This window comes from Chaetomium tenue, assembly GCF_020726465.1.
Source record: "Chaetomium tenue strain MPI-SDFR-AT-0079 chromosome Unknown F5144scaffold_4, whole genome shotgun sequence".
In the NCBI taxonomy this organism is placed as follows: Eukaryota; Fungi; Ascomycota; class Sordariomycetes; order Sordariales; family Chaetomiaceae; genus Chaetomium; species Chaetomium tenue.
In genome coordinates, this window is record NW_027117332.1 from 2,429,029 (window position 1) to 2,453,206 (window position 24,178).

Consider the following 24,178-nt stretch of genomic DNA (forward strand, 5'->3'; position numbering starts at 1 on the left):
AGTGGTGCATGGACATGGAGGCAAGGTGATGTTTAAGCACATAGAACGAGTCATCGTGGGGTTATGGAACAGACGGCAGCCGCTAATGCCCCGTCATTTACACAAACGGGTATTCTATGGACCTAGCATACCAGCCTCAATGAACCCCCTCAAATACGTCGCTGTCGAGTGCGGTGGAGGCTTGATAAGCACCAAGAAGCTTAAGCATAGAAGTTGACCGTCTAGATGAATAGTCAGTATCGTTAAATCATACATCTGCTCGGCAAGGGGTCTACTCACATCCTTCTTCTTGGCCTGTACTTCGGCAATGGCATCGACGTAGTGCTCGTGCCCGATCTTGTTCTTGCCCAAGCGCAGGGCGATCATGCCAGCCTCCACACACACAGCCTTGAGCATGGCGCCACCAAACTCATCCGTGCTGCGAGCCAACTCATCCCAGTTGACCGCTTCATCCACCTTCATCTTGCGTGAATGAATCTTGAGAATCTGAGCACGAGCCTCCTCGTTGGGGAGCGGGAACTCGATCTTGCGGTCCAAACGCCCAGATCGGAGCAGGGCGGGGTCCAATACGTCCACTCGGTTTGTCGCAGCGATGACCTTGATCCGGTCGTCCGAAGCGAAACCGTCGAGCTGGTTGAGCAACTCCAACATGGTACGCTGCACCTCACGGTCACCACTCTTTTCGCTGTCGAAACGTTTGGTACCGACGGCGTCCAGCTCGTCAATGAAGATGATCGCCGGTGCCTTCTCCTTGGCGAGGGCAAAACAATCTCGGACTAGCTTAGCACCATCACCGATGAACATCTGCACGAGCTGCGGCCCCGCAAGCTTGAGGAAAGTAGCATCAGTTTGCGCAGCACAGGCCCTGGCAAGCAGTGTCTTTCCTGTACCGGGAGGGCCGTACATCAGAGCGCCTATGACATGGGTTAGCGCGGGTCATCCTAGACACAGGAAATTGGCATCTCGTACCCTTTGGCGCCTTGATGCCAATCTTTTTGAACCGGTCCGCCTCCTTCATGGGCCATACAATAGCCTCGAGGAGCTCGTCGATCTGCTTGGTGAGACCGCCGACGTCGGTGTACTTCTCAGTTGGCTTCTCGTCAACCTCCATGGCTTTGACTCTGCTGTCGTACTCGGCTGGGAGGGTGTCCAGAATGAGATATGAATCCTTATTCACGCCGATAAGATCACCAGGCGTGAGCTTGTTCGGGTCGACTAGGCCGATCAGCGGCAGGAAGATGGTTTGCCGAGTCGACGTCTTGATGACGGCTGACTTGCCCACCCGGGTAGCGTCCAAGTCGATATTGGCACCCTCTTCGGACGATTCGGCGGTGGGGTCGAGGTCGAGCAGCTCCACGACGTTCCCGACGAGATATGGCAGTTGGCTACAAAGAAGCGTCAGCGAGCGCAGCGAAGGCGGCTGGAGCGCGGGGTAGCATACCGGTTGTTGGCGATCTTCTCCATGTTCTCCTTGATCTTCTCGGCCATGGTAGCTTTTTCGTGTGATAACCGCTGGTATTCGCTCTTCATGATTCTCGCATCGTTCTCAAGTAAGCGCCGGCGAGTCTTGATATCCTCTGTGCTCAGGCTCAGGATCTCTGGGTCCAAGGCATCTTCCTCCTCCTGCTCGACATCTTCCATCTCGGCGTCGCCATCACCGCCACCGCCGCCACCTTGATTCCCCTTGTCGTTATCCTTCTTATCTTTGTTATCTTTCTCGTCACGCTCGCGGCGGTCGAGGTCGTCGAGCTCTTCGAGGGTGGACATGGCGAGTAGCGGGGGTTGTGGATCAGGGTTTACGGGAGGTTAAATGGTGCGGGTCAAGGGCGGAAACCGAGGGGTATGGAATTATTATGGATGTCGCCTGTTTTTCTCGGCACCGGGGGTGACAAGTTGGTTGGGTACAAAGATGTGGGATGGGAGTTGGTGGAGGTTGTGGGAGGATAGATAGAGCTCAATGGAATCGGCTGAGTGTAGCGTCGCTGCAGGCAAACGCGCGACGTAACCAGGCGGGACCCACAAGCCGGGGCAACCAACCAGCACAGACCCTTGCACTGTCTGGCCACGCTGACTAACGGCACAGAGACTCAAGTGGAATGCTTGGTGAGGTAGGTATTCGAGACTTCATTTTACACTATTAGATGCCTGCAGTTGATGGAAAGATAACTTTCGAGTATCATTTCTGCGAGACCCTCGGAATTCGATGCACTGGCAGGTCACGCTGGTTCGTGTCTGTAAAAAAGAAACAGCTCCAACCTCCACCGGAAGCCTGAACGCTAGCAACAAACCGCCAACTCCAAAATCCCCAATGCCCCATGGAGATACACACATTAGCGTAAACATAGATATCACAAAATAAGGAACCACCGCCGCCACGCTGTTCGTAACAGAAAACAAAACGATCCTCCCAGCCGTCATCACTCGTCGTCCAAGATCCTGCTCGCTATACGTCCAATAATAGGGACCTCGTATCTACTGCGGTGTTAGCTCCCATACCATGGCCTAGAGATTCTGTGACAAGACCAACCTGTCCAAGGTGTCCGCATCTCGATACGCGTTGAAAACCAGCCATGCAATCAGCGGCAGATCGGCCAGGAAAATGACCCAGCTAAAGAAAGTCGACCACGAGAACAGTAGATGCAGCACAAACAGAGCCGTGAACAACAGACTCGACTGCCACGCATGGAACCTGTCAAATACAACCCCACCATTAGCATCCTCCCCTCACGAGCCAGCAAGCAAACCCAACCTCGCAAGGGAACGAACGAACATACCTGACATAATCACTTTTCCGCTCCAGTATCAACAGTAGAATCGCCCCCAGCGGCGGCGCCACCAAGTACGCCAAACACGCCTCATAGTCCAGCCGCAGGCCCAAGCTCGTATCAAACTCGCTCACCATCCCCTCCCTCGCGCCCAGCGACGAGAAGTAATCCCCGACCCCGCCACCACGGCCTCCCCACGGACTCCCACCATTCCCCGCACTCCCATTCCCATGCCCCTCCCCCACATCCGCCGCCGACGTCGCGTTCCCCGGCGCGGCCAGCGGGCTCTGGTAGCGGCCAACCCCCTCGCTCGACCACGCGCGCTGCGGCTGCGGGTGCTGCAGGGGGGGCGGGGAGATGGCGGCTTGGCGGTGCTGGTAGTGGTGGCCGGTGGCGGGGGAGTACGCGCCGCGGCGGTTGGGGTTGTTGTTCTCGAGCGAGGTGCGCGGTGAGGCGGTCGTGCTGTGCGTCGGCGAGCGGGCGTGCTCCGGCGGCGAGGACTGGTACGGCGCGAAGTCCATGTTTTGAGGGTCGGTTGGGTGTCGTTCGAGGTGGGGAGGGAGGGGGGCCGCTGCCGGCCGCCGGTTGTTGGGTGTCTGGGCCGGGGTCGGTCGGTTGGTCCCGTCTGCGGGGGCGCCGTTCTGGTTGTGGGTGGTGGTACCCGGCCGGTACGGGGGCCGGAGTTCGGCTGTTTCGTTCGGTGTCCTGTTGAAGGATGCCCCTGGGGCGGTTGTGGTTGGTTCCGGGGGAGCTTTGGAAGCTTGCGACGCTCGTGTGGGTCGGCCGAAGCTAGGGCTTATCGGGTGCGATAACGACGGATTTGTTTGGCTTGGTTGCCGCAGGTGTTGTCGCCGTGTCTTGCAAGTGGTCAATTGTGGAATAGTGCATCAAAGCCACCGAGTGTCGGACATCTGACGTCGTGCGCTGTTTCGAGGATCTGTTTCGTTGGTGGTGGTGGTGCTGGATGGTGGCTGCGCCGCGAGGTCGAGCATGACGAGATCCCGCTTTGCCGCTTACCGGGGTAGGGAGCTGCAGGGACTCGCTTACGGGGCAACTCCTCGCCGAGGATTGCTCCCCGCTTATGACGGCGGCTTGGTTTCACATGGTTAAGATAATAATGGCATGTGTACCTGAATTAGCCATCGGTGATATTTGATACAGTAAATTTACAAGTCTAGATATCGCATCTACTGCAATCCGGCGTTCGCCAAACCCCACGCTATATGCGGCGTGTAGAGGTACACTTGTAACCAATTCAACATCCCCTGGCTCATGCTGCCTCCTCCTTCTTCTCCCCTTCCTTGGGCCCGTTTTGCTCTTCTTCCAGTACACTCCGGCGGCTCTCCATGGTAAGCCAGAGGCTCTTGCTCGCACCCTCCAACGTAGTCGTGAGGCCGAGACCAGCTGTCTGGAGCATGTGGACAAGCTGCGCGCGCAAGCCGTCCAGACCGCCGTCAATCCCGCCAACCCACTTGACGCCATCCAGATCGAAGACCTTATCCTCAATCCGGCCACCAACCAGCATGAGTTTCTGGAGCCCGCCCTGGGCGATGGCGTCGTGGTACCCGGGGTTCTTCTTCTTGCTCGGCGCCGGGAATGCGGGCGGGCTCGGGGAGAGTACACGCAGGGCAGCGGCTAGATGTGCTGGCGACACGGCTGGCAGAGTGAAAAGTGCCAGCGGCCCGATAAGCAGCGGCGAAATCTGGCCATAGGCGGATGATTCGGGTAATGGCTCGTCACCCTTCGTGGCGCTCTTGGAAGCCTTATAGGCCGCCTTGGACAGGTCGTGGTTATACACCACTTTGACCCTCTTGCCGGAAATAGAGGACACTGTTGTAGGAGTAACCTTGGAGGGGTCGTGGAACTCAACGATCTTGAGGGCAACGTCGAAGATGCGGGTCCGGATCACTTGTAATTGAGCTTTCGACGCGATATCCGCAGATTCTGATCCCTCAGTAGAAACGCTATTAAGGGCGAGCCTCAGCTCTCGCCTGACCGCAGCCCATTCCACCGCCGTGAGGTTGTTGTGTTGGAAAATCAAGGTTATGGGTGTTGAGCGGAGCAGAGAGGTGTAGGTACGGAGGAGCTGGGACTTTCGCGTGTCGGACGGGCGTGCGGTAGGTGGTTTGGTGGGAGGAACGTAGTCATCTGGTATTCTGAAGCCGGAGGTGGGCGCTGCGGTAGCCGTGGCATACTGTCTTGTCGTTGCCGCGGATGGTGTAAATGATGAGGGAAGGCGGAGAACGAGGGGTCGGTTCGAGATTCTCGACGAGTTAACGGCGGAACCCAGGCCACGAGGGATGGCGCATCTTATTCTCGGGGGCATTTTGTGGATTGGATCGGTGGAGTGTACCAACCTGATCCCAACGACAGCTAATCCGCTCGATTCCCTTCGATATTCACGGACTTCGAGATCCGAAATTTTGGCGTCGCCAATCGCAGCACCTGCAGGGGTCATGACCGAGCGGGAACCAAAATCTTACGCTAGTTTCACCGCCCTAGTTCTGCCGTATTACTGTGTACAATGTATGGGGTATGTTAGGTACTGAAACCAACGGCAGGATCCCTGCGACCCCCGCCAGACCTCCGGTCATCGCGGGGTGCTTTTTGTGAGCTGAAGCTGCAGGTTCAAAGGGCTTCTGGTCCTCGCGTTGAAAATGAGTCAACCTCCATCCCACCCTCCCGCTCGCTATTTCTGGCGACTGCTTCGGTACCATTGGTATTCGGAGGTCACATAAGGCGTTAGGACCATCCATCATTGAATGAATCCTCAAACCGCAGCCAACAACGAACCCATTGTCCACCCAAAGTGCCCAACCAAAGTTCTAAACCATGGCGCCGCCAACTGAAGACCAGCCCCTCGTCAACCTCAAGCCATTGCTTGCGAGGCTTTGGCCTTTGGGGCACCCAGACCCAGTCTCGCCAGGAGAAATTGCCGAAGCCATCTCGCATTTCTTCACGAACCAGGTCTCGGAAGTTCAAGCTGGTGCTTTGCTGATGTGCTTACACTTCACGGGTTTGGATCGCCAGGCTGAGGTATTGGCCAAGACAGCAGAATGCATGCTCAAGTCTGCCGCGAAGATTGACCAACCCCTTCTTCGGGCGGCCATTGACGCAAGGCGGAGGAAAGAAGGACAATATGAGGGTGGGCTGGTAAGTTCCCATTGTCAATTTCCTACCGTTCCCCTCCATTGACCCTCTGCCAGGTCGACATCGTCGGCACAGGAGGCGACTCCCACAACACCTTCAACATCAGCACGACGGCCTCCATCATCGCTTCCAGCCTCCTCCTCATCGCCAAGCACGGCAACAGGGCATCGACCTCGAAATCGGGCTCCGCAGACCTCCTCAACTGCATGCAGCCGCAGGCGCCCCAAATAGACCGCATCCGCCCCGACACCATCACCGAGCTCTACAGCAACACCAACTACGGCTTCCTGTTCGCCCCCGTCTTCCACCCGGGCATGCGGCACGTCGCGCCCATCCGCAAGCAGCTGCCATGGCGCACCATCTTTAACCTCGTCGGCCCGCTAGCCAACCCCACCGACCTGCGCGACCCAACCCAGCAAGCCGTCGCCGCCGCCGCCGGCGACCCCCTCCTCGAGGCGCGCGTGATCGGCGTGGCGCGCAAGGACATCGGCCCTGTGTTCGCGCACGCGCTGCGCCTCGGCGGCGCGCGCAAGGCCATGGTGGTGTGCGGCGACGAGGAGCTGGACGAGATCAGCTGCGCGGGCGACACGCTGTGCTGGCGGATCCGCCCCGCCAATGATGATGATGAGGCCACCTCTGGCGGCGAGGAGACCGTCACGGAGCACTTCCGGCTGCACCCGCGCGACTTCGGCCTGCCGGCGCACCCGCTGTCGGCGGTGTCGCCGGGCAAGGAGCCGCACGAGAACGCGGGGATCCTGCGCCGGATCCTGGACGGCCAGGTGCCCGACGACGACCCCATCCTGCACTTTGTGTTGATCAATGCTGCGGCGCTGTTCGTGGTGTCGGGCATCTGCGAGGCTGACACAAGCGACCTGGGCCACGCGGACGACGGCGCCGTCATCACGGAGCGGGGCCCCGGAGGCGGGCGGTGGAAGGAGGGCGTGCGCCGCGCGCGGTGGGCCATTAAGAGTGGCGAGGCTGCGAGGCAGTGGGCCAAGTTCGTTGAGGTCACGAACAGCTTCAGTGCTTGATTGCATTGGGTAGGTAGTTGATAGATGGGTTTGGCTACAGGTTGTTTTTTTTCTGATGGAGCCTACGATGGAAATAGGGAGACATTGGATCACACTCACAGAAGAATCGTGAACACATCAAAAGTTCCTACAAATCATTTTTGATCTACCTACCCGCAATGGGACCATTTTTCTCGGCGAGATATGAGAGTAGAGAGCTAAGATTATTCTCATCTAAGCACTGAAGTAGAGATGAACCTTTGTCAGACGCCTCCAAACATCAACCTGCCATCTTTCACTCACACTACTATCATCGCTAATCTCCGCGCCCTCTGCCTCATCCGATGGCGTCTCCGCTTCTCCCTGAGCTTGTCCCGCTTCTCACGGAGTTTGTCCAGCTCATCGCAGGGTTTACTCACTTTATCCCGAGTCTTACTGCGCTTCACAGTCGGACTCGGTGGCGGGACGTGCTCGTCTCCATTCTATTTGGACAACACACCCCTAACGACACCCTTGACGAGCGGCTTCCCCTCCACCAGCACCTCGCCGACGCCCGTGTCCTCCCCGCTGCCCTTCTCCAACCACCTCAAAAGCAGGTCGTTGCTCTCCTTAGGCTTGACGCTGTCGTCGCGGGTGCCGACGGTGACGTGGGCGACGCGGTTGACGCACTCCCACTTGGGCTTAGCAGGCAAGGCCGGGTTCTCGGCGTTGACGTTTTCGTCCTCCGGGTCGGTCGGGACGAGGCGCACGACGATGGCCATGATGCGATCGTCGAACACGACGCGCTCCAGCTCCACGCCCAAGTCGCCTAGTCGCCCGTCAGGGTGGATCTCGCCCTCCGACTCGTGTAGGGACGTGTACCGCTCCCAGAGCTCTGGGTACTGCTTGGCGCTGGCCCGGTGCATCAGCGTGACGTGGAACTTGGGCTGCACGCGGCGGGTGCCCTGGAGCTGCTTGAAGAAGCGGGACTTGGCGGCTGGTATGGTGGAGGGGAAGCTTTTCTCGAGGGCCGCGAGGACGTCCTTTGTGGGGAGGTCGACGGACATGTACTCGAGGGCCTTCTTTTTCTTGGGCTTCTCGGCGGCTTGCTGTTGCTGCTTGTTGCCCTTCTTGAAATCATTCCGGGAGCGGTTGGGAAGGTTGTGGCGTAGGTCAGGCTTGTAGCCGTCGAGTGCCCCCTGGATTGCCAAGTCCATTTCCTCCGCGGAGGGGATCTCCTTCACGAAGAGTGGGAACTGGCGGTGCAGCTCCTTGATGACGATCTCGAGGTTGTCTCTCGATCCGGCGGTGGGATCCAAGTCGATGACGGCGTCAAACCCAGAGTCCGGATCCCTCTCCACGTTGCATGGCTCGAACCGCTGTATAAACCCCTCCATGATGCCGACGACCTTGTTCATGTTTGTGGCGGCCTGGATGGTTTGGTGGTTATCGCCACGTGCGAGAACCCGCTCTTGGGTGATCTGGCGGATGGTATCGATGTCGTGGTGGACAAAGTTGAGGGCTACCAGTTTCGCAGTCGTGTGCTGAATCTTGACGTCCGTGAGAAGCTGCTGGCGCTCTTGTCTCATGGCATTATTCCGGTCAGCGAATACAGCATCGCGGTCCTCAAGCTCGTCGAGAAGTGCCTTTACAAATCGCGGGGGGCGCTTAGTGCCCGTAATGTTGTCGTTTTGGATGTGTCCCCAGCCAAACAAGCTGGTAAGCGCAACGCCGATCGTCGTCTTGCCGCAACCGATGGTCGCGATCGGAACGAGGACGACATCGCGAGTAACGGGTGGGGCTTGACCCAGATCTTCGAGGTTGGCGGCATCAGAGCCCCTCAGGTTCTTGTGCGCCAAGAAGTCGTTGCGCAGCTTGATGATCCCATGATTTTGAGCGTAGGCCTTCCCGAGGGATCGGTCGGCTGCGAGGCGTTGCCGGGCGTATAGCAGGTACTCTTCGGTGATTTTGACGTGCTTCCTCAAATTGAACTTTTTCCCCGAGATAAGCGCCTTGGTCGCCTCGCGCCATTGCCGGAACATCAGATACGGCTCCTCGAACTTGTACTTGAAGAACCAGTCTCGGTAAGGCGCAACACCGGGGTTGGTGGTCATTTTGCACCGGATAACAAAACCTTCGACGTCGCGGCCATCGTGAGCCCCCGTCTCGGCGACCTCCTCGAGGAACGCCTTCACTTCGTTGATGTCATTGATCATGATCAAGCCGGTCTTGATGAAGCCCCAGTCTTCGGCGAACTTCTGAACAATCGGAGAGGGGTAAGTCATGAACTCGGGGATGTTGATGTTGATACCGTGCAGGTACAGGCCGGATCTATCTGGCCCGTAAGCCAAGATGTGCTCCTCGAAGCTGTCGTCGCACAGCTCGGCGACCGCTGTGGCATTTCGCTTCCTCAACTCCCGAGCCAAATCTTGCTTGGTCTTGCCAATCCGCTGCAACTGCTGCTCAACGTGGCGCTCGCCCACTTTGGCGTGGCTGGCGACGACATCAGACCGGTCTCCGGTGGAGTGCTTGCTGCATACAAGTAATGTATCATCCTCTAGGCCGCTGATAAAGATGATGCAGCCGTTTTCTTTCAGGCTGAGCTCGTAGGGGCCCTTGGTCCGCTCCTTGATGTGCTCCCATGCGGTCTCGCGGACCTCATTGGTGTTGAAGAACTTGTCGTAGCCTCTAATAGCGATCTCAGGGACATTGTGTCGATTCCTGGTGGTGAACAGGCCGCGGGCGTAAGTCGGCAAGTCTCGGAGCTTATAGTCGGACTCCTGGAGGCGCCACGAATCGACCGTGATTCCATTCGGAGACGAGTCTACTGCGTATTTTGTCTTCCTCGCGCCGCGGCCCCTGCCTTTCTTGGTGGAATCCTCGAGGCCGCGGAGCATGGTAGCAATGTGCTGACCATCTTGCTTAACATAGGGAACTTCCAACTCCGCGGCGTCCTTGGCATAGTCTGTCGAGGCCGTGTACCTCGAAGCGAGTGTTGTATCCGAAGTTTCAACGGAGGCGTCCATGATGCTCGTGTGTAGTAGTTTTGAGGTGGAGCTTCGGCGGTTGTGTGCAGCGGCGACCGAATGAGGGGTGAAGCTTGCCTTAGTGTGGATACGCGACCACGATCTTCGGAATTGCGAAGCAGAGCAAAAAAACGAGGATGAAGGGCGGTGGTATGGTTGATATACCAATCCCCGAATGAAAGAAAAAGATGATCTTTGTCTTGGTTTGGGTTGGGAACAGAATCTGAAGGCAGTCCCGAAGGCTGGAGCTTTTAACATGCACTGGCACATGGTAGCTACAACAGGCACCTGCTGCCCATTTCCGTCAAGCACCTCACGAACAAGCTGGCTGAGTCCGATGCAGCCAGCCGCGTCCAGGAACCAGGGCCAGACCTTCCTGATGAGTCAACGGCCAAACTTATTCCATCCCAAACCACATGGATTGAATGTGGCCGGTTTAACCAAACAGAGCCGCAATTGAAAGGAACGCTGAGTGAAATAAGGCGCGTGGATGGCCTCCACGTTCCATCTGTGCCTCAGATTCTCACCGGGGGAGTCATGGACGCCTTGCTCCCTCATTTTTAAGCCAAGGCCGCCGCACTTACAGGGGGGCGCAGCCCCCAAATTGACAGGAACCCATGGGGGCAGAATAGCCGTCACTTGCGTTGTGTACAGTGCGGAGAGAAGCTCGGATTTGGCACCATGAAAAGTCTGTGTTAGGTCTCTAAGAGCAGCAAAACAGGCATTCCCTAGGCCATGAGTTAGGTACCTGAAGTGAATGATAGGTAGCCCAAGGTCCCGTCAAATACTTCGTATCTTGCTGGGTAACTGCCCCACTGTGTCATGGAACCCCACCAAAATTTTGTCCCACCAGGAATCTCGACTCATCCAAAATAACAGAAAAGACGGGCATCCTGTGATAGTTGCCGACTAGCCTAACTTTTATTTTACGAGATAGGCCAAGCGCCCTAACATCCTTTAAGCGTCCTCAAAATGGCGCCCAACCCCTACCTCCTTGCGGCCGACAACCCAGCAGCGCTGCTCGCCCTCCTCCGCGAAGACCCCACCTTGGCGTCTGGTCAAGACGAGCATGGCTATTCCCTCGTGCATGCCGCCGCCAGCTACAACCATCTTAGCCTCCTCCGATCCCTAGCCCGCGAGTTCAACGTTCCGATCGACCTCAAAGACGAAGACGGCGAGACTGCACTGTTTGTGGTCGAATCGGTCGGGGCCGCCCGCGTGCTCGTGGAAGAGTTGGGGCTGGACCCCAAGATACAAAATGACGAGGGACAAACGGCAGGGGAGAAAATTGAGGCCGAGGGCGATTGGCTTGCAGTAGCCGAGTACCTCCAGGGACTGAATGGGGGACCGGCAACCACCAACGGGGCACCTAATGGCACAACATCGGCCGGAGTGGAACTGCCTCCCGTTCCAGAAGGGTTGCAGGTGACTATGGGCACGATGGACGAGGCGGCGGCGGGGGAGCAGCAACCAGACCCCGAATTTCGCAGGAGGATAGAGGAGCTTGCTGCAAGAGAGGATTTCCAGACACCCGAGGGCCAGGCAGAATTGCGAAGACTGGTCGAAGAGGCTATCGGTGGCGGGGAAGGGCTCAGCGAGGAAAGGAGCGTTCGGCCAAGGCAGGATTGAGGACAGCAAATCCCATGGTTCCGTCCTCATTCATGACCTTTGACCTCCCACATGAGGTATTCCCCTGATGAATTTGGTGGGCGGAGAATGGTGCACTCGGCGTTATCCCCAGCCAAGCCCTTGGAGAAGGTGGTGGTGCTGAACGAGAACCAGGCCTTGTGCGGTAGAGTGGTGACGATATCGATCAAGGCCTGTCGAGTCCACGACGGTGCGAGGAAGCCTTGCCAACTTATCTTGCAGAGTCTGCCCTCATTCCCGCCATCGGGGACTTGGTACCGGGAAAGATAGGGGTCGATTTGGTCGCCGACCTGGACGCGAGGGCTTTGAAGTCGGACGAGGGATAGCCACTCATACAAGCTAGTTGCGAAGTCCTCGAAATCCTCTCTGTCGGTAGAAGAAAGGAAACCTACGTCCGGAGTGAGCTCTGGGATCACAGCATTTATGCTCTCCGAGATGTCAGGATTAGAGGTGCAGTCGGTGACGTCGTGCTGTGAGAGAGGGTCGGGATCGGGAGCTACAATCTAAATTAGCGAAGCAGGGAAGGGTCAAACGGGGGTCCTTACTCGTCGAGTCGTTGCAAAACAGCCATGTGATGAGTTGAGCGAGGGCGTTCTTGCTAGCATATACCAACCGGTCAAACCCCTTCTTCCCTGGAACCATGGATGGTGCTGTGAGGTCGAATTCGACAACTGAAAACATATCAGCAAGAGAACTGACGATCCATCCCTTGTAGAACTTACTCCACCGTGGCTTCGTTCCCCGTTTCCCTTTGACACCATGTGGTTTTCCCACTAGTCCTGCGCGCTCATAGACTTCCCTCTCCAAATACATAGTGAGGGTGCCGTTTCTCAGGGTGAAAACATTATCAATTCCTATCCTGCCCTCGGACAGCATCAAGATCTTTCCTGCTGCAAGTTAGCATACAGTTTTCCTAAAACGCCACCAATCCTTACCATTCTTAATGTACTGAGTAAAGAAATCACCGGAAAGAATGTCATGTAGTGACAATATCACTCTTTTAAAAGCAGGAACCGGCGTGCTTTTAAGCAGGTTTTCTTGAACCAGCCCAAGAAGCTCTTGTGGGATGACTAGGTCAGCCTATTGCCGGAGTCAGTACGAGTATCACACGCTTGCTTTCCCCTCACCATCACAACGGATCGAGGAGCATCAAAGGTCAACCCGGGATGAAGATACACGCACCCTGTGGACGAAGTCTTGGCTTGTAAATGTTGACCAAGGTTTGGATTTCGAGGGAAGTTGTTTCGGGTCCAGATGGCCCATTACTCCGTAAGTGACATAACACTTGGAGGCCTGGTAAACCGCAGGCTGATTGAACGACAACATGTCGTTGTTTAACTAGAGCTTCCTGATGTCTATCAGTCGACTGCTTGTTGCTGTGTTCAATGTTTTGTGGACCACAGAATTGCATGACAAAATCTCAGGCAGTTTTAGGCAGACGTCGGGGTGTGTTTTGATCGTTTGTCCGAAGGTGATTGGCTTGAACAGAGCGGAACCCTGGACTGTTTCTCTATTTCCACCCCACTGTGAATCCCAGGCCAGGCACAAACCTCGTTTCAAGCAAACTTAAACACCTGCCTCGTGACTGAGGAGGACAAACGCACTTCCAACCCTTACAAAGTCGAACTCGATATTTTTTGAGCAGATGGTTTTCAGCGAGAAAAACACCCTAGACTCACAATATTGGAACCGCTCACGGGTAATAAACGGGCACCTTGTGAGGTGAACACCGTCAAAATGGACTATCTCATTCGCTTCTCCCAGTCCCATGAGACTTTCCGTTTGCCTGAAATCCAAGCACTGGCACTGATCGAGGGCATTGACTTGAAGGTCATCTCGTACACTCTCGATGTAAGTCAACACCACCAAGGAGCCATCGACAACATCCCCATCCCGTAACCCCTCCATTACCCCGCCCCCTGACCATCGTCAACAACACCCCTGCATCATATTGACCCAACACACCGCGGCAGTCCCCATTTTGCATCGTCAACCTCCCCTCCGAAGCGGCCGCACGGCGGCTGATCCAGCGGTCCATCCTCGCCATGTCGATCCACGAGCTCTGGGGGTCCGGTCCCGATCTTCCAGCCGTGCACGCGGTCGTGCACGAGTCCACGCCACACCTCTGGGCGCAGTACCTGAACTGCTCCTTCAAGTTCACCATCGACTCGTACCAGGGGTCGCGGGCGTCCGACGACAAGGTGCGCATCATCAACTCGTTCGCCTACCTGGGCTTCGCGGGCCCCATCGTGATGCGGCGTCCCGACCAGGAGTTCATTCTGTTCGAGGACTGGGAGTTCAACTCGACGCCGCTGGGCATCCCCGACCCCAAGTACTACTACTTCGGCCGCTACCTGGCCACGGGCGCCCGCGACCTGCCCAAGAAGCTGGACCTGAAGAAGCGCCGCTATATTAGCACCACGTCTATGGACGCTGAACTGGCGTTGGTGACGGCTAATATTGCGCTGGCCGCGCCGGGGAAGATCATGTATGATCCGTTCGTGGGGACGGGGAGTTTTCCCATCGCGTGCGCGCAGTTTGGGGCTGTGGCGTTCGGGAGTGATATTGATGGCCGGAGTATCAGGGGGGATGAGAAGAAGCGGACGGTGAGGGGGAATTTTCAGCAGTATGGTCTGCTGGATGGGTTGGGGGGCATGTTTGCGGCAGATCTGACCAACTCGCCGATCCGGAAGGCTGCGTTAAAGTATGATGGGGATGGTGTCACGGGGAGGGTGTTTGATGGGATTGTCTGTGACCCGCCGTACGGCGTGAGGGAAGGGTTAAAGGTGCTGGGAGTGCGCGATCCGGAGAAATCGCCCTGGATAATACCCAAGGGGAAGGAGATGTACAAGTCAGTTACCATTGCACGGGTGGAGGGGGAAGGACGGACACGGACTGATCTAACGTCTTGCAGGGACCCCGATTTCATCCCGCCGAGGAAACCATATGGCTTTCTTGCCATGTTGGACGACATTTTGCAATTCTCAGCCCAAACACTTGTCGATGATGGGCGGCTATCATTTTGGATGCCTACTGCGAACGACGAGCAACAAGAGGTCCCAGTCCCAACACACCCTTACCTCGAAGTCGTCGCGGTCTGCACACAAGTTTTTAACAAGTGTATGTCCCCTTTCCTTCTATTGTTGTATCGGCTCTCCTGACCTAGATGTGAACAGGGTCCCGGCGTCTCATAACTTATCGACGAATTCCAGATGCGGAGGTCGACCAAGAGGCGATGCAAGCACGGGAAGAGATGAAGCCCGTTGGAAAGACAGTGGACGAACTGAATCCGTTCCGCAAGGCGTACTTCAACGGGTTTGAACCAGCTGCTGAAACAGCTGACGATGCGCCATAGATACCCATACCCATACCCAAGCATATACAATGAAATTCGCACGCCCCTTCCGCTCCCCACAATGCCGCTTAGTTGCTTGTGTTATCCCACCCTAGTTACATTCCCTTACCCAGTGCCGCCCGTATTTGTACTTAGCTGTTAAGCAACAGACAATATGCAACGCTGTATCCGCCCAAACCCAAAAACAACGGGGGGTCCTTCTCCCCGAGCGCGTGTATGCCCTGCAATCCAAAAATCATCCGCCAGTACCCAACTATATCTATCGAAACTCCACGGCGCCAAAACACCCCCTGTTTTCCACATATTTCAGCTCCAGCTGTTGAAAGCTGCGAGGTGGTTAATAAAACCCTTGCTCGGATTGGGGAAACGGGTCAGGAAACTCACTTCTCGCTTTTCCGATGAAAGTAGATGCCGCTTATCTCCCCTTTTACTTGGTTGAAGCAGACGTAGTAGAATCCCTCGAAGCTCGCGTTCCTGATGGTCCGGATCCGGTGGTCGGGTACAAGGAAGTGTTCCTTCCACCTCATGAATATGTTTTCCCGCTGGTCCAAGTCCTTGATCAACGTTTGCGTGCCCTTGCGCATCTGCTTTTGGTACGGCCGAAACGCGGTGAACTTGCTCCAGTGCGAGAAGTCGACTTTTCCGTCTGCACCCCACTCCTGGTGTTGGGTGACGAAGCCGTGTTTGCTGCCGATGATCTCGCCCTCGAAGTACGTGGTGAGGGTCGGGTGGTCGTCAGCCAGGCCTAACGTGGATTGATCAGTCAACAACGGCAACTCGAAAGACAGGGAAAAGGGACAGAAACATACCTTGGATCGTCAAGTGCCCGCACATAAACGACTCGCGCATGTCCACGTGCTTGATCTCGACCTCGACCTCATACCGCTGACGTTTCGACTGCTGTGTTCCGACGAACCGGCTACCGGGTTGGAGATATAACGACGGCGCTGGTGTAGTGATTCTCATGTGCGAATACTCCAGGCCCATGCCCATGAGGCCACTGTCCTCCACCCACCGCGGCCCCTTGTCGAGAGGGCCCCACCCATCGGCCTCGTGTGTTGCCCCGGGGATTGGCGATAGCTGCTCTGCTCTGGATTTCGTTTCGCCCGGGGGTTCGCAAGTCGTTGTTCTCGTTCTCGCTTGGCTTCCGCTCGCCACACTACCACTCCCACCGACGGCGCCCCCATGTGAAAGCTCGCCGGCCGCGAGGCGCATGTCTTCATCTACGTCAGTCGGCTTTTGCCTCTCCTCCGCTGCTCCCTCTCGCGTCGTAGTCGTCCTTTCTGGCACGTGGCCAATATGAACGTCACGGCTATCGCCATCGGGCTGCGGTCCCGGCGACATCGTAACCGACCGCGAATCACCGCTTGTGGCGGTATCCGGGCGGGGCTCGTGGTCGATGGGATATGCAGAGGGGGAGCGAGGACGCCAGCTTGACGGTGATTGCGGGTCTGGAGAAGTCGGGCTACTCTCGGCGGCGGGTTGCGAAGGCTGCTCCTCATCAGGGTCGGGACATGACGAGAATGGATAGAAGTGCGGTGACGGCGGGTCGGGCCTGTTGGAAGAGGGCGTTGGCATGTCAGGCGGTACAAATAATTGGGCGATTTTGATGCTCGATCGTCAACCAGACGTGGGTCGAGTCAACGCGATGAAAGGAGGCGCAGAACCTAAGTGGATGGATGTGGCGAGGAACTGGAAGTGGACGCGATCCGGGCCGTAAGCTAAAGAAAAGTATATAAGGACTGGCACGTCTTAGACCACGGGCATAATCAATGAACGAGGACAAGAGCCCTCGAGGGTTGCAATCCAAAGTGTTCTTTCTCGGAGGGTAGTCGGTGATGGTCTCGTGGGTGAATCCGTTGTGGTGGAGCTTAGCCAAGAACCTTGGGGCGGCTCGCGGGGAAGAATGCGGGCGGTGTGTCTCCGAGGGCCGGTCGCGCAGTCGGTTCCGGTTTAGAAATAAAGGATAAACGATCACGGAAATCGGCCAGCAGATGTGAGCACGAAGGGGATGTTGGTTATCTGTGGGTGGAAAGGGAGGTCAAGAATTGAAGCTCAGTAACAATGATGTCGCCATTGGGTGATCGGCCCATAACTAACCACCAACTCGGTCTTTAATGGAAGCCATGTGCTGGCTGTTCCCGGGGACGGGCCATTCAGAGCCCAAGTGACAGCCCAGCGTCAATCTTGGCATCCATCATTTCAGGCTGTCGACGATTCCAAACAGCCCGGATACTTGTCAAGCAACTCAATTTATTCCTCTCTGGCCTCGGATTTCATTGCTTCAATTTCCTAAACACTGTTTTAGTCAAACGTAGGCAACAATAACTCTTGTGTTCCTGTGATGTGTCTATTGTAATCCAACTTTGGACAACCAATCCCTGTCGAGCACCCAAAGCCACACTCACAAGCTTGCAGGTAGCACAGATGTCAACAAGCGATTGGCTTCAGGGGGTGTATTTTCCGCTGGCCGTTAAGCCAACTGCGGGCTGGGAAAGAAGCGTGGTTTGTGAATAGTTTCCCCATCTTTGTCATCCCCGAGTTCACGGTCCCTGGTGTTCTCTGTGAGAGTCCAGGCTCTGATTGCTTCCATCACGATAGCCCCATCTTTTTAGCTTCCGCAAGGGTGTGCGCACCATAATAAGAGCAGCGCCATAAAAGTCCACAGTCATGGTTGGCTGGCATCTCTCCGTCCCATAATCATCAATCGAGTAGGTTGGCGGTCTCAGGACGGCTTTGTTAGAACTGTAAAGTGCCGAGAACGTTTCCCTCTTGTCAACGCCATCGCCTTGTTTGTTGAGAGAGCTTCGTAGCCTCAGATTGGCTTAATCTTGAAGTGAAGAGCAATGAGGCTGAAAACCAACGCCTTGAGATCTTGCACAAGGTAGTAGAAGACACGGAGACCTTCCGGATCCGCAGACTCCGTCACGTCGTTGATCGAGCCGATCTTCGCCGTCTACTCGGAGTTAGTGGTTAACCAGATGAAAAGGGAGGGTATCATGGCTGCCTGAACTAACCTCGAAAGAGATGTGATCATTTCCAACCCGAATCTCCAACTCCTGCCTCCCGTCCTTGTTCTTAGTCGGCCATTTTGCGTCATCCTCCCTGTGAACCATCATTAGCCATGCGCCCCCAAATCCTCAGGCTGCCAACCATACTTCAATATCTCGCTTTCCTTCACGATCCTCTTAATCTCGTCGACAACCAAGGAGCTCACAAACACTATGATGAAGCCCAATGTCAGTCGGCTGCTGGCTCGAGGGTTGTGGGATGAATCTGTTCCCCGTACTCTCTTTCCGAATCAGACTATCATTCCGGTAGTTAGAGTTGTTGGCGTAGCGCGCAGTGGCACTACGTCCATCCCCGACAACTCGAAAATCGAACTCTGAATAACACAACACGGTCAGCCGAGTTCAAGGATCTGTGTGTCGGGGGCGGGCAGGAGCATACCGAGGAACTCGTGGCCGAAGCGACCTTGATGGCCCGAGCTGTTATTAAAGCCCCGAATTAGTCTTCCATATTAAAATTGCAGAAAAGAAGGAATGCATACTAGTAGCGGATGTAAAACGGCTCGTTCAAGTTTGACATGGCGGCGACGAAGGTGGGTTGCGACAAGGTGTAAATGCGAACCCTCGCGACAGCCGCGTCGATTTGAGACAACCAAGCTCGCTCGAGACCATGGCATGGCAGGCAACTTGCAGCGGGGCAGCAACCCCACTAGACCCTTGCGGGCTTGGCATTTACACGTGATTTTGTCGCTCCTAGGCAGCTGCCAGCCCAGCCTGACAGCAGGCCAGTAATGCCACATCTCCCATGCACGCCTGCTTGTTCCTTCGATATTGACGGCCCTGAGCGATCGTATCGGGGTGGACTCCTTTTGGCCCTCACTACACAGCAGGTGATGCTCCGCTCTCCCACGCTGCCAGCGGCTCACGAATCACTTCCTCCCGACCTGCCGACTGCGCATTCCAGGTTCACACAGCCGCTCGCCTGAGCAGAACCGTGCTGCGACCCTTGGAGAGCTCAGGAGTAGCCCCATCTGCCCATCCACCCCTCAGCCAATTCCCGTCTCGAGATCGACCATCGCCGCTGCACGCACAAACCCCGTACCACGACCCCGAATTCCACCTTCACCACAACAACCACCACCGCCGCCGGCTTGTCACCATCCGTCGCCCACCATGACGTCGTTTCTCGACAACGCGTACAGCTTGGTCAAGGACAGTGCCACCGAGGGCACGCCGACCTTGGCCGAGCTGCGGACACAACTCGAAAAAGGCACCGATGACACCAAGGTTGAGACCATGAAGCGCATCTTGACCATCATGCTCAATGGTGACCCCATGCCTCAATTGCTCATGCACATCATTCGATTCGTCATGCCCTCCAAATCGAAACCGCTAAAGAAGCTTCTCTATTTCTACTACGAGATCTGCCCCAAGCTCGATGCCCAGGGGAAGCTGAAGCAGGAGTATATTTTAGTATGGTATGGGCGTCTCCCTTGACGTGGAAGATGCCGCCTTGCGCTGACTAGGCCCCGTAGTAACGGCATCCGGAACGATTTGCAACACCCGAACGAGTTCATTCGAGGCAACACGTTGCGCTTCCTCTGCAAGCTCCGGGAGCCTGAGCTTCTCGAGCCTCTGCTCTCCTCTGCCCGGTCGTGCCTCGAGCACCGCCATGCCTATGTACGGAAGAATGCCGTATTCGCCGTGGCCTCCATCCACCAGCACTCGCCATCGTTAATCCCCGACGCGCCTGAGCTCATCGCGACGTTCCTCGAAGGGGAGAGTGACCCCACATGCAAGCGGAACGGTTTCGCTGCGCTCTCCAGCATTAGCCACGACAAGGCGCTCGCATACCTCAGCACGGTGTTTGATGGAATTCCGAACGCAGAGGAGCTCCTGCAGCTGGTTGAGCTCGAGTTTATCAGGAAGGATGCCGTCCAAAACTCGCAAAACAAGGCGCGGTACCTGCGACTCATTTTCGACCTTCTCGAGGCAAACACATCCACAGTCGTCTATGAAGCGGCATCTTCGCTCACGGCGCTCACCAGCAACCCTGTAGCCGTCAAAGCAGCCGCAGCCAAGTTCATCGAACTTGCGATCAAAGAGGCCGACAACAATGTCAAGCTTATCGTGCTCGACCGGGTTGACCAGCTCCGTCAAAAGAATGAAGGCATCCTAGACGATCTCATCATGGAGATTCTACGCGTCCTATCGAGCCCCGATATTGATGTGCGCAAAAAGGCCTTGGAGATTGCGCTAGAGATGGTTTCCAGCAAGAACGTCGAGGAGGTGGTGCTCCTTCTCAAAAAGGAATTGTCCAAGACGGTCGACCAGGAGTATGAGAAGAACAGTGAATACCGCCAGCTTCTCATCCATTCCATCCACCAGTGTGCCGTGAAGTTCTCCGAGGTCGCTGCCAGCGTGGTGGACCTCCTCATGGACTTCATTGCCGACTTCAACAACACTTCTGCTGTCGATGTTATTAACTTTGTCAAGGAGGTAGTTGAGAAATTCCCGGCGCTGCGGCCAGCAATCGCACACAGACTCGTCGACACTCTTAGGGAAGTCCGTGCCGGCAAGGTCTACCGGGGTATCTTGTGGATTATCGGCGAGTACTCGCTCGACGAGAAGGATATCCGGGATGCGTGGAAGGGGATCAGGGCTAGTCTTGGCGAGATCCCCATCCTGGCATCGGAGCAAAGGTTGCTGGACAACATGGATAACGACGAGGAGAACCAGGACGAGGGACAGGTCAACGGGCATGCCAAATCGACCCCCGGCGGCTCCCGGAAGGTCCTCGCTGATGGCACATACGCCACCGAGACCGCCCTCACTAGCCAGTCTGCGGCTGCCGCTAGGTTGGAAGCCGTGAAGGCATCTTCGAAGCCTCCTCTCCGACAACTCATCTTGGACGGCGATTATTATCTCGCGACCGTCCTCGCAGCCACGCTCACCAAGCTGGTCATTCGCCACTCTGAGATCTCCTCCGAGGCTGGTCGCACCAACGCTCTTCGGGCAGAAGCCATGCTGGCCATGATCTCCATCATCCGAGTTGGCCAGTCGCAGTTCGTGAAGGCGCCTATCGACGAGGATTCCGTGGACCGAATCATGAGTTGCGTGCGGTCTTTGGCTGAGTTTAAGGAGCACAAGGAGCTGGAGACGGTGTATCTCGAGGACACCAGGAAGGCTTTCAGGGCCATGGTGCAGGTGGAGGAGAAGAAGCGCGAGGCGAAGGCGGCGTTTGAGAAGGCCAAGACTGCCGTGCAGGTGGATGATGTGGTTTCCATCCGGCAGCTCTCTAAGAAGAATGCTGTCGACGGCGCCGACGCTATCGAACTCGATTTGGAGCGGGCGGCGGGCGGCGATACCAGCGCCGATGATGACTTGTCAGGCAAGCTTAGCCGGGTTGTGCAACTTACCGGCTTCTCAGATCCTGTGTATGCCGAGGCATACGTCAAGGTCCATCAGTTTGACATCATCCTCGACGTACTCCTAGTCAACCAGACCACCGACACCCTGCAAAATCTCACCGTCGAGTTCGCCACGCTCGGCGACCTCAAGGTGGTGGAGCGGCCGACGAGCCAAAACTTGGGCCCGCACGATTTCCACAACGTGCAATGCACCATCAAGGTGTCGTCGACCGACACGGGCGTTATCTTTGGTAACGTTATTTACGAGGGCGCGCACTCGACCGACACCAACGTCGTCATTCTCAACGACCTGCACGTCGACATCATGGACTACATCCAACCGGCGACCTGCACAGAGACAGAGTTCCGCACCATGTGGACCGAGTTTGAGTGGGAAAACAAGGTCAACATCAACAGCAAAGCCAAGACTCTGCGCGAGTTCTTGGACCAGCTCATGGCGTGCACCAATATGAACTGCCTAACGCCGGACGCGAGCTTGAAGGGCGACTGCCAGTTCTTGAGCGCAAATCTGTACGCGAGGAGTGTATTCGGTATGTTTTACTTAACCCCCTTTATTGTCACACCGTACAGTAATGCGATAGCTAACGATGTCAACAGGCGAGGACGCCCTAGCCAATTTGAGCATCGAGAAGGAGGGTGATGACGGCCCGATCACCGGGTTCCTGAGGATACGTAGCAGGTCTCAGGGGCTAGCGCTGAGCCTGGGGTCGCTCAAGGGGCTGAACAAGATCGGCTCGGTTGCTGCTTGAAGAGGGCGCGCGAGCAAGTGTTTTGACGGCAATGACAACAACAGCAACAGCCCAGTAGGAGGTGGCGGTAGCCTTGTGAAGCGAACGTCGCTGCGCCGTCCCCGGCGTCGTGATGATGCTCGGAAGCGCCGCGGTCGCAAACTTAGTTAACGTCGCCATTTCCCTGGCGTACTTCGGCGGGATACCGTGTTGTTGGGCTCGGAGGGGTGGAAGGTGTGTATGGAGTTTTGGTTGGAAGAGCAAGGAAGTTGGGGCCCGAAAAGAGCAGGTTGCGAAAAGGGCGATGGGGGGACAGCGGGGTTGATGGTGTTTAGACAACTACTATACAGCCTGTGAATTCACCTTTATGTTTGGACCACGCGCAAATACTAAACTGTGAGTATTGACTGTCATCCAGTTCAGCCCATGGAAGATAAACAGACCGCCGTTGGTCGTATAGAAGATGCCAACCCCTCCCCTGCAACTCCCATTTTGAGCAGACTAAAAGGGGAGCCTGGTGCCATCCTACAGCAAAAAAGCGCCATTATCCTTCGGCGTGATCCGCTCGAAAATCCTCATCAAGCAGGCGATGCAGGCGTTCATATCACCCCCGCCGTCCCAGCTTCTCGAATGTGCCGCGAGGAAGCCGGGGTCCACGCAGACCGTGGTGACCTTGCGGCCCTCGGCCTCCCACTCACGAGCCATGGTCAACACACTCTGGTGGAGAGCCGCTTTGGCTGCTCGGTAGGCGAGAAAGAAGCCAAATGTGTTTGCTGTAGATTGGCGTGTGTGTTAGTGGCGTTTGGGCGGCGATGACAGAATCAGGGGGGTCCGCTGGTCGGAAGGGGGGGGGGGGGGGGGGGGTGGAGGTTAACTGACCAGCAATAGAACCAAAGCTCGAGGAGACGTTCACAATTTTGGCGTCAGCTGCACGCTCCAGCTGCAATAGAAAGTGCTTCGCCGTTATAATTGGCCCTACCGTCATGACTCCGAATTGCTCAGCCATCAGATCGGCCGTCTGCTCATACCAGTGTTTCGGCTTGGGCGGGGGACCGCCGAGGTTGACGAGTATGTCCAAAGGTCTGTTCCCGTATGCAATGGCCGCTCGTTCTATGGTCCCTTCATTGAGGTAGTCGAGCTCGAGGATCTTGATACCTGTTTTCTCGAGCTTGAGGAAGACGGGGATGTTGGTTAGTCTATGAAGGTGAGAACTCCAGTGCCGAACCTGGTGATCCGAGTTTGCGGCCTCCTACCTCGGCGAGAGCGGGATCCTTGTCTACCCGAGCTTGCGGGGGAACTGTGCCGGTTACCTCCCAGGAGTCTGCGATGAAGGCCTTGACGAGGTTGAAGCCGACCGCACGATTCGCTCCTAATGATACAGATTCGGTTAGTGAAGTAGGTCCTTATGATTCGGGACTTGCGTGATACCAACCAATAATAAGAACGCTCTTTCGTGTCATTCTGACTTTTGGGCACGCTGCATACACGGCTTCGAAGTGCAGTTGAGGTTACGTTGGGAAAAGGGGTGCGGGAAGGTAACAGCCAGGTACCTAATGAGAAATGTTTTCATTCTTAGGGGGTCACCGCTTCCGTTTGCGCCTGGCCCTTTCCTCCGAGTTTGCTGGCCCAACAACACAACGCACAATTGCATCACACCAACGGGGCTCGCTTCTTTGTGTGTTGTCGATGCGCCCATTTCAATACTTACTTTTACTCTGCCAACCTTTCCCAGGAGAAAGGCTTGGAACAGGTTTCTCTGCGCCATGTCATATAACCATGCCAAAATAGTATCACCATTTATAAAGTGGAAACCCATCAACACCTTGCTGGCACCCTGGGCTCTAGTCAAATCCCCTGCCGCTCAGCCCTCCACTGTCGAGGTTAAGAGAACTCGACCTTATTGTCCTGCAGTCGGAGATTCGCAACCAAAACCTTGCCCAGAATTACAAGCCCGACTTCCCGCATTTGCGCAACCTAAACCCTAATTTCAAAACAGCCACCAAAGACTAGAAGGTGGCATCAGTTCATTCCTGCCAAGTCATACAAGCCGCCATAGTTCTTTCCAGCAAGCACATGCTC

At 56.1% G+C, this 24,178-nt stretch overlaps 12 protein-coding genes across 12 annotated transcripts; 4 read left to right on the plus strand and 8 right to left on the minus strand.

Moving 5' to 3' along the window:
• Window positions 1–1,767, minus strand: F5144DRAFT_649433 (26S proteasome regulatory subunit-like protein; the record flags this gene model as incomplete). Its single annotated transcript, XM_066792966.1, has 4 exons — window positions 1–221; window positions 280–914; window positions 970–1,385; window positions 1,442–1,767. The coding sequence occupies 4 exons, from the start codon at window positions 1,765–1,767 to the stop codon at window positions 201–203; spliced, it is 1,398 nt and encodes a 465-aa protein (XP_066643181.1). The 3' UTR covers window positions 1–200.
• A 340-nt stretch (window positions 1,768–2,107) lies between these two features.
• Window positions 2,108–3,782, minus strand: F5144DRAFT_612577 (uncharacterized protein). The gene is made up of 3 exons (XM_066791721.1): window positions 2,775–3,782; window positions 2,528–2,689; window positions 2,108–2,472 (listed from the first exon to the last, which is right to left on the minus strand). The coding sequence occupies exons 1-3, from the start codon at window positions 3,284–3,286 to the stop codon at window positions 2,418–2,420; spliced, it is 729 nt and encodes a 242-aa protein (XP_066643182.1). The 5' UTR covers window positions 3,287–3,782; the 3' UTR covers window positions 2,108–2,417.
• A 98-nt stretch (window positions 3,783–3,880) lies between these two features.
• F5144DRAFT_572929 (mitochondrial 54S ribosomal protein uL10m) lies at window positions 3,881–5,291 on the minus strand. Its single transcript, XM_066788934.1, has one exon. The coding sequence runs from the start codon at window positions 5,221–5,223 to the stop codon at window positions 4,036–4,038; it is 1,188 nt and encodes a 395-aa protein (XP_066643183.1). The 5' UTR covers window positions 5,224–5,291; the 3' UTR covers window positions 3,881–4,035.
• Window positions 5,292–5,295: 4 nt separating this feature from the next.
• F5144DRAFT_239593 (glycosyl transferase) lies at window positions 5,296–7,189 on the plus strand. Its single transcript, XM_066783341.1, has 2 exons — window positions 5,296–5,918; window positions 5,972–7,189. Exons 1-2 carry the CDS (start codon window positions 5,598–5,600, stop codon window positions 6,944–6,946), a joined length of 1,296 nt encoding a protein of 431 aa, XP_066643184.1. The 5' UTR covers window positions 5,296–5,597; the 3' UTR covers window positions 6,947–7,189.
• A 218-nt stretch (window positions 7,190–7,407) lies between these two features.
• Window positions 7,408–9,930, minus strand: F5144DRAFT_592895 (RNA ligase-domain-containing protein; the record flags this gene model as incomplete). The annotated part of the gene is made up of 2 exons (XM_066790402.1): window positions 7,408–7,593; window positions 7,675–9,930. 2 exons carry the CDS (start codon window positions 9,928–9,930, stop codon window positions 7,408–7,410), a joined length of 2,442 nt encoding a protein of 813 aa, XP_066643185.1.
• Window positions 9,931–10,759: 829 nt separating this feature from the next.
• F5144DRAFT_239531 (uncharacterized protein) lies at window positions 10,760–11,790 on the plus strand. Its single transcript, XM_066783339.1, has one exon. The coding sequence runs from the start codon at window positions 10,903–10,905 to the stop codon at window positions 11,557–11,559; it is 657 nt and encodes a 218-aa protein (XP_066643186.1). The 5' UTR covers window positions 10,760–10,902; the 3' UTR covers window positions 11,560–11,790.
• Window positions 11,101–12,986, minus strand: F5144DRAFT_239535 (ribonuclease P 40kDa subunit-domain-containing protein). The gene is made up of 5 exons (XM_066783340.1): window positions 12,760–12,986; window positions 12,513–12,657; window positions 12,300–12,464; window positions 12,123–12,248; window positions 11,101–12,073 (listed from the first exon to the last, which is right to left on the minus strand). The coding sequence occupies exons 1-5, from the start codon at window positions 12,901–12,903 to the stop codon at window positions 11,586–11,588; spliced, it is 1,068 nt and encodes a 355-aa protein (XP_066643187.1). The 5' UTR covers window positions 12,904–12,986; the 3' UTR covers window positions 11,101–11,585.
• Window positions 12,987–13,314: 328 nt separating this feature from the next.
• Window positions 13,315–14,932, plus strand: F5144DRAFT_592898 (S-adenosyl-L-methionine-dependent methyltransferase; the record flags this gene model as incomplete). Its single annotated transcript, XM_066790403.1, has 4 exons — window positions 13,315–13,428; window positions 13,551–14,428; window positions 14,492–14,697; window positions 14,754–14,932. The coding sequence occupies 4 exons, from the start codon at window positions 13,315–13,317 to the stop codon at window positions 14,930–14,932; spliced, it is 1,377 nt and encodes a 458-aa protein (XP_066643188.1).
• A 380-nt stretch (window positions 14,933–15,312) lies between these two features.
• F5144DRAFT_592899 (vacuolar import and degradation protein-domain-containing protein) lies at window positions 15,313–16,276 on the minus strand (the record flags this gene model as incomplete). Its single annotated transcript, XM_066790404.1, has 2 exons — window positions 15,313–15,677; window positions 15,742–16,276. 2 exons carry the CDS (start codon window positions 16,274–16,276, stop codon window positions 15,313–15,315), a joined length of 900 nt encoding a protein of 299 aa, XP_066643189.1.
• Window positions 16,277–17,747: 1,471 nt separating this feature from the next.
• Window positions 17,748–18,520, minus strand: F5144DRAFT_602800 (Mago nashi protein; the record flags this gene model as incomplete). Its single annotated transcript, XM_066791235.1, has 6 exons — window positions 17,748–17,888; window positions 17,950–18,037; window positions 18,091–18,154; window positions 18,222–18,317; window positions 18,383–18,420; window positions 18,483–18,520. 6 exons carry the CDS (start codon window positions 18,518–18,520, stop codon window positions 17,748–17,750), a joined length of 465 nt encoding a protein of 154 aa, XP_066643190.1.
• Window positions 18,521–18,776: 256 nt separating this feature from the next.
• On the plus strand, window positions 18,777–22,487 carry F5144DRAFT_533261 (adaptin N terminal region-domain-containing protein). The gene is made up of 3 exons (XM_066786986.1): window positions 18,777–19,418; window positions 19,476–21,901; window positions 21,969–22,487. The coding sequence occupies exons 1-3, from the start codon at window positions 19,114–19,116 to the stop codon at window positions 22,118–22,120; spliced, it is 2,883 nt and encodes a 960-aa protein (XP_066643191.1). The 5' UTR covers window positions 18,777–19,113; the 3' UTR covers window positions 22,121–22,487.
• Window positions 22,488–23,587, minus strand: F5144DRAFT_629967 (uncharacterized protein). Its single transcript, XM_066792402.1, has 4 exons — window positions 23,532–23,587; window positions 23,353–23,468; window positions 22,979–23,267; window positions 22,488–22,872 (listed from the first exon to the last, which is right to left on the minus strand). Exons 1-4 carry the CDS (start codon window positions 23,557–23,559, stop codon window positions 22,625–22,627), a joined length of 681 nt encoding a protein of 226 aa, XP_066643192.1. The 5' UTR covers window positions 23,560–23,587; the 3' UTR covers window positions 22,488–22,624.
• Between the last annotated feature and the right edge of the window lie 591 nt (window positions 23,588–24,178).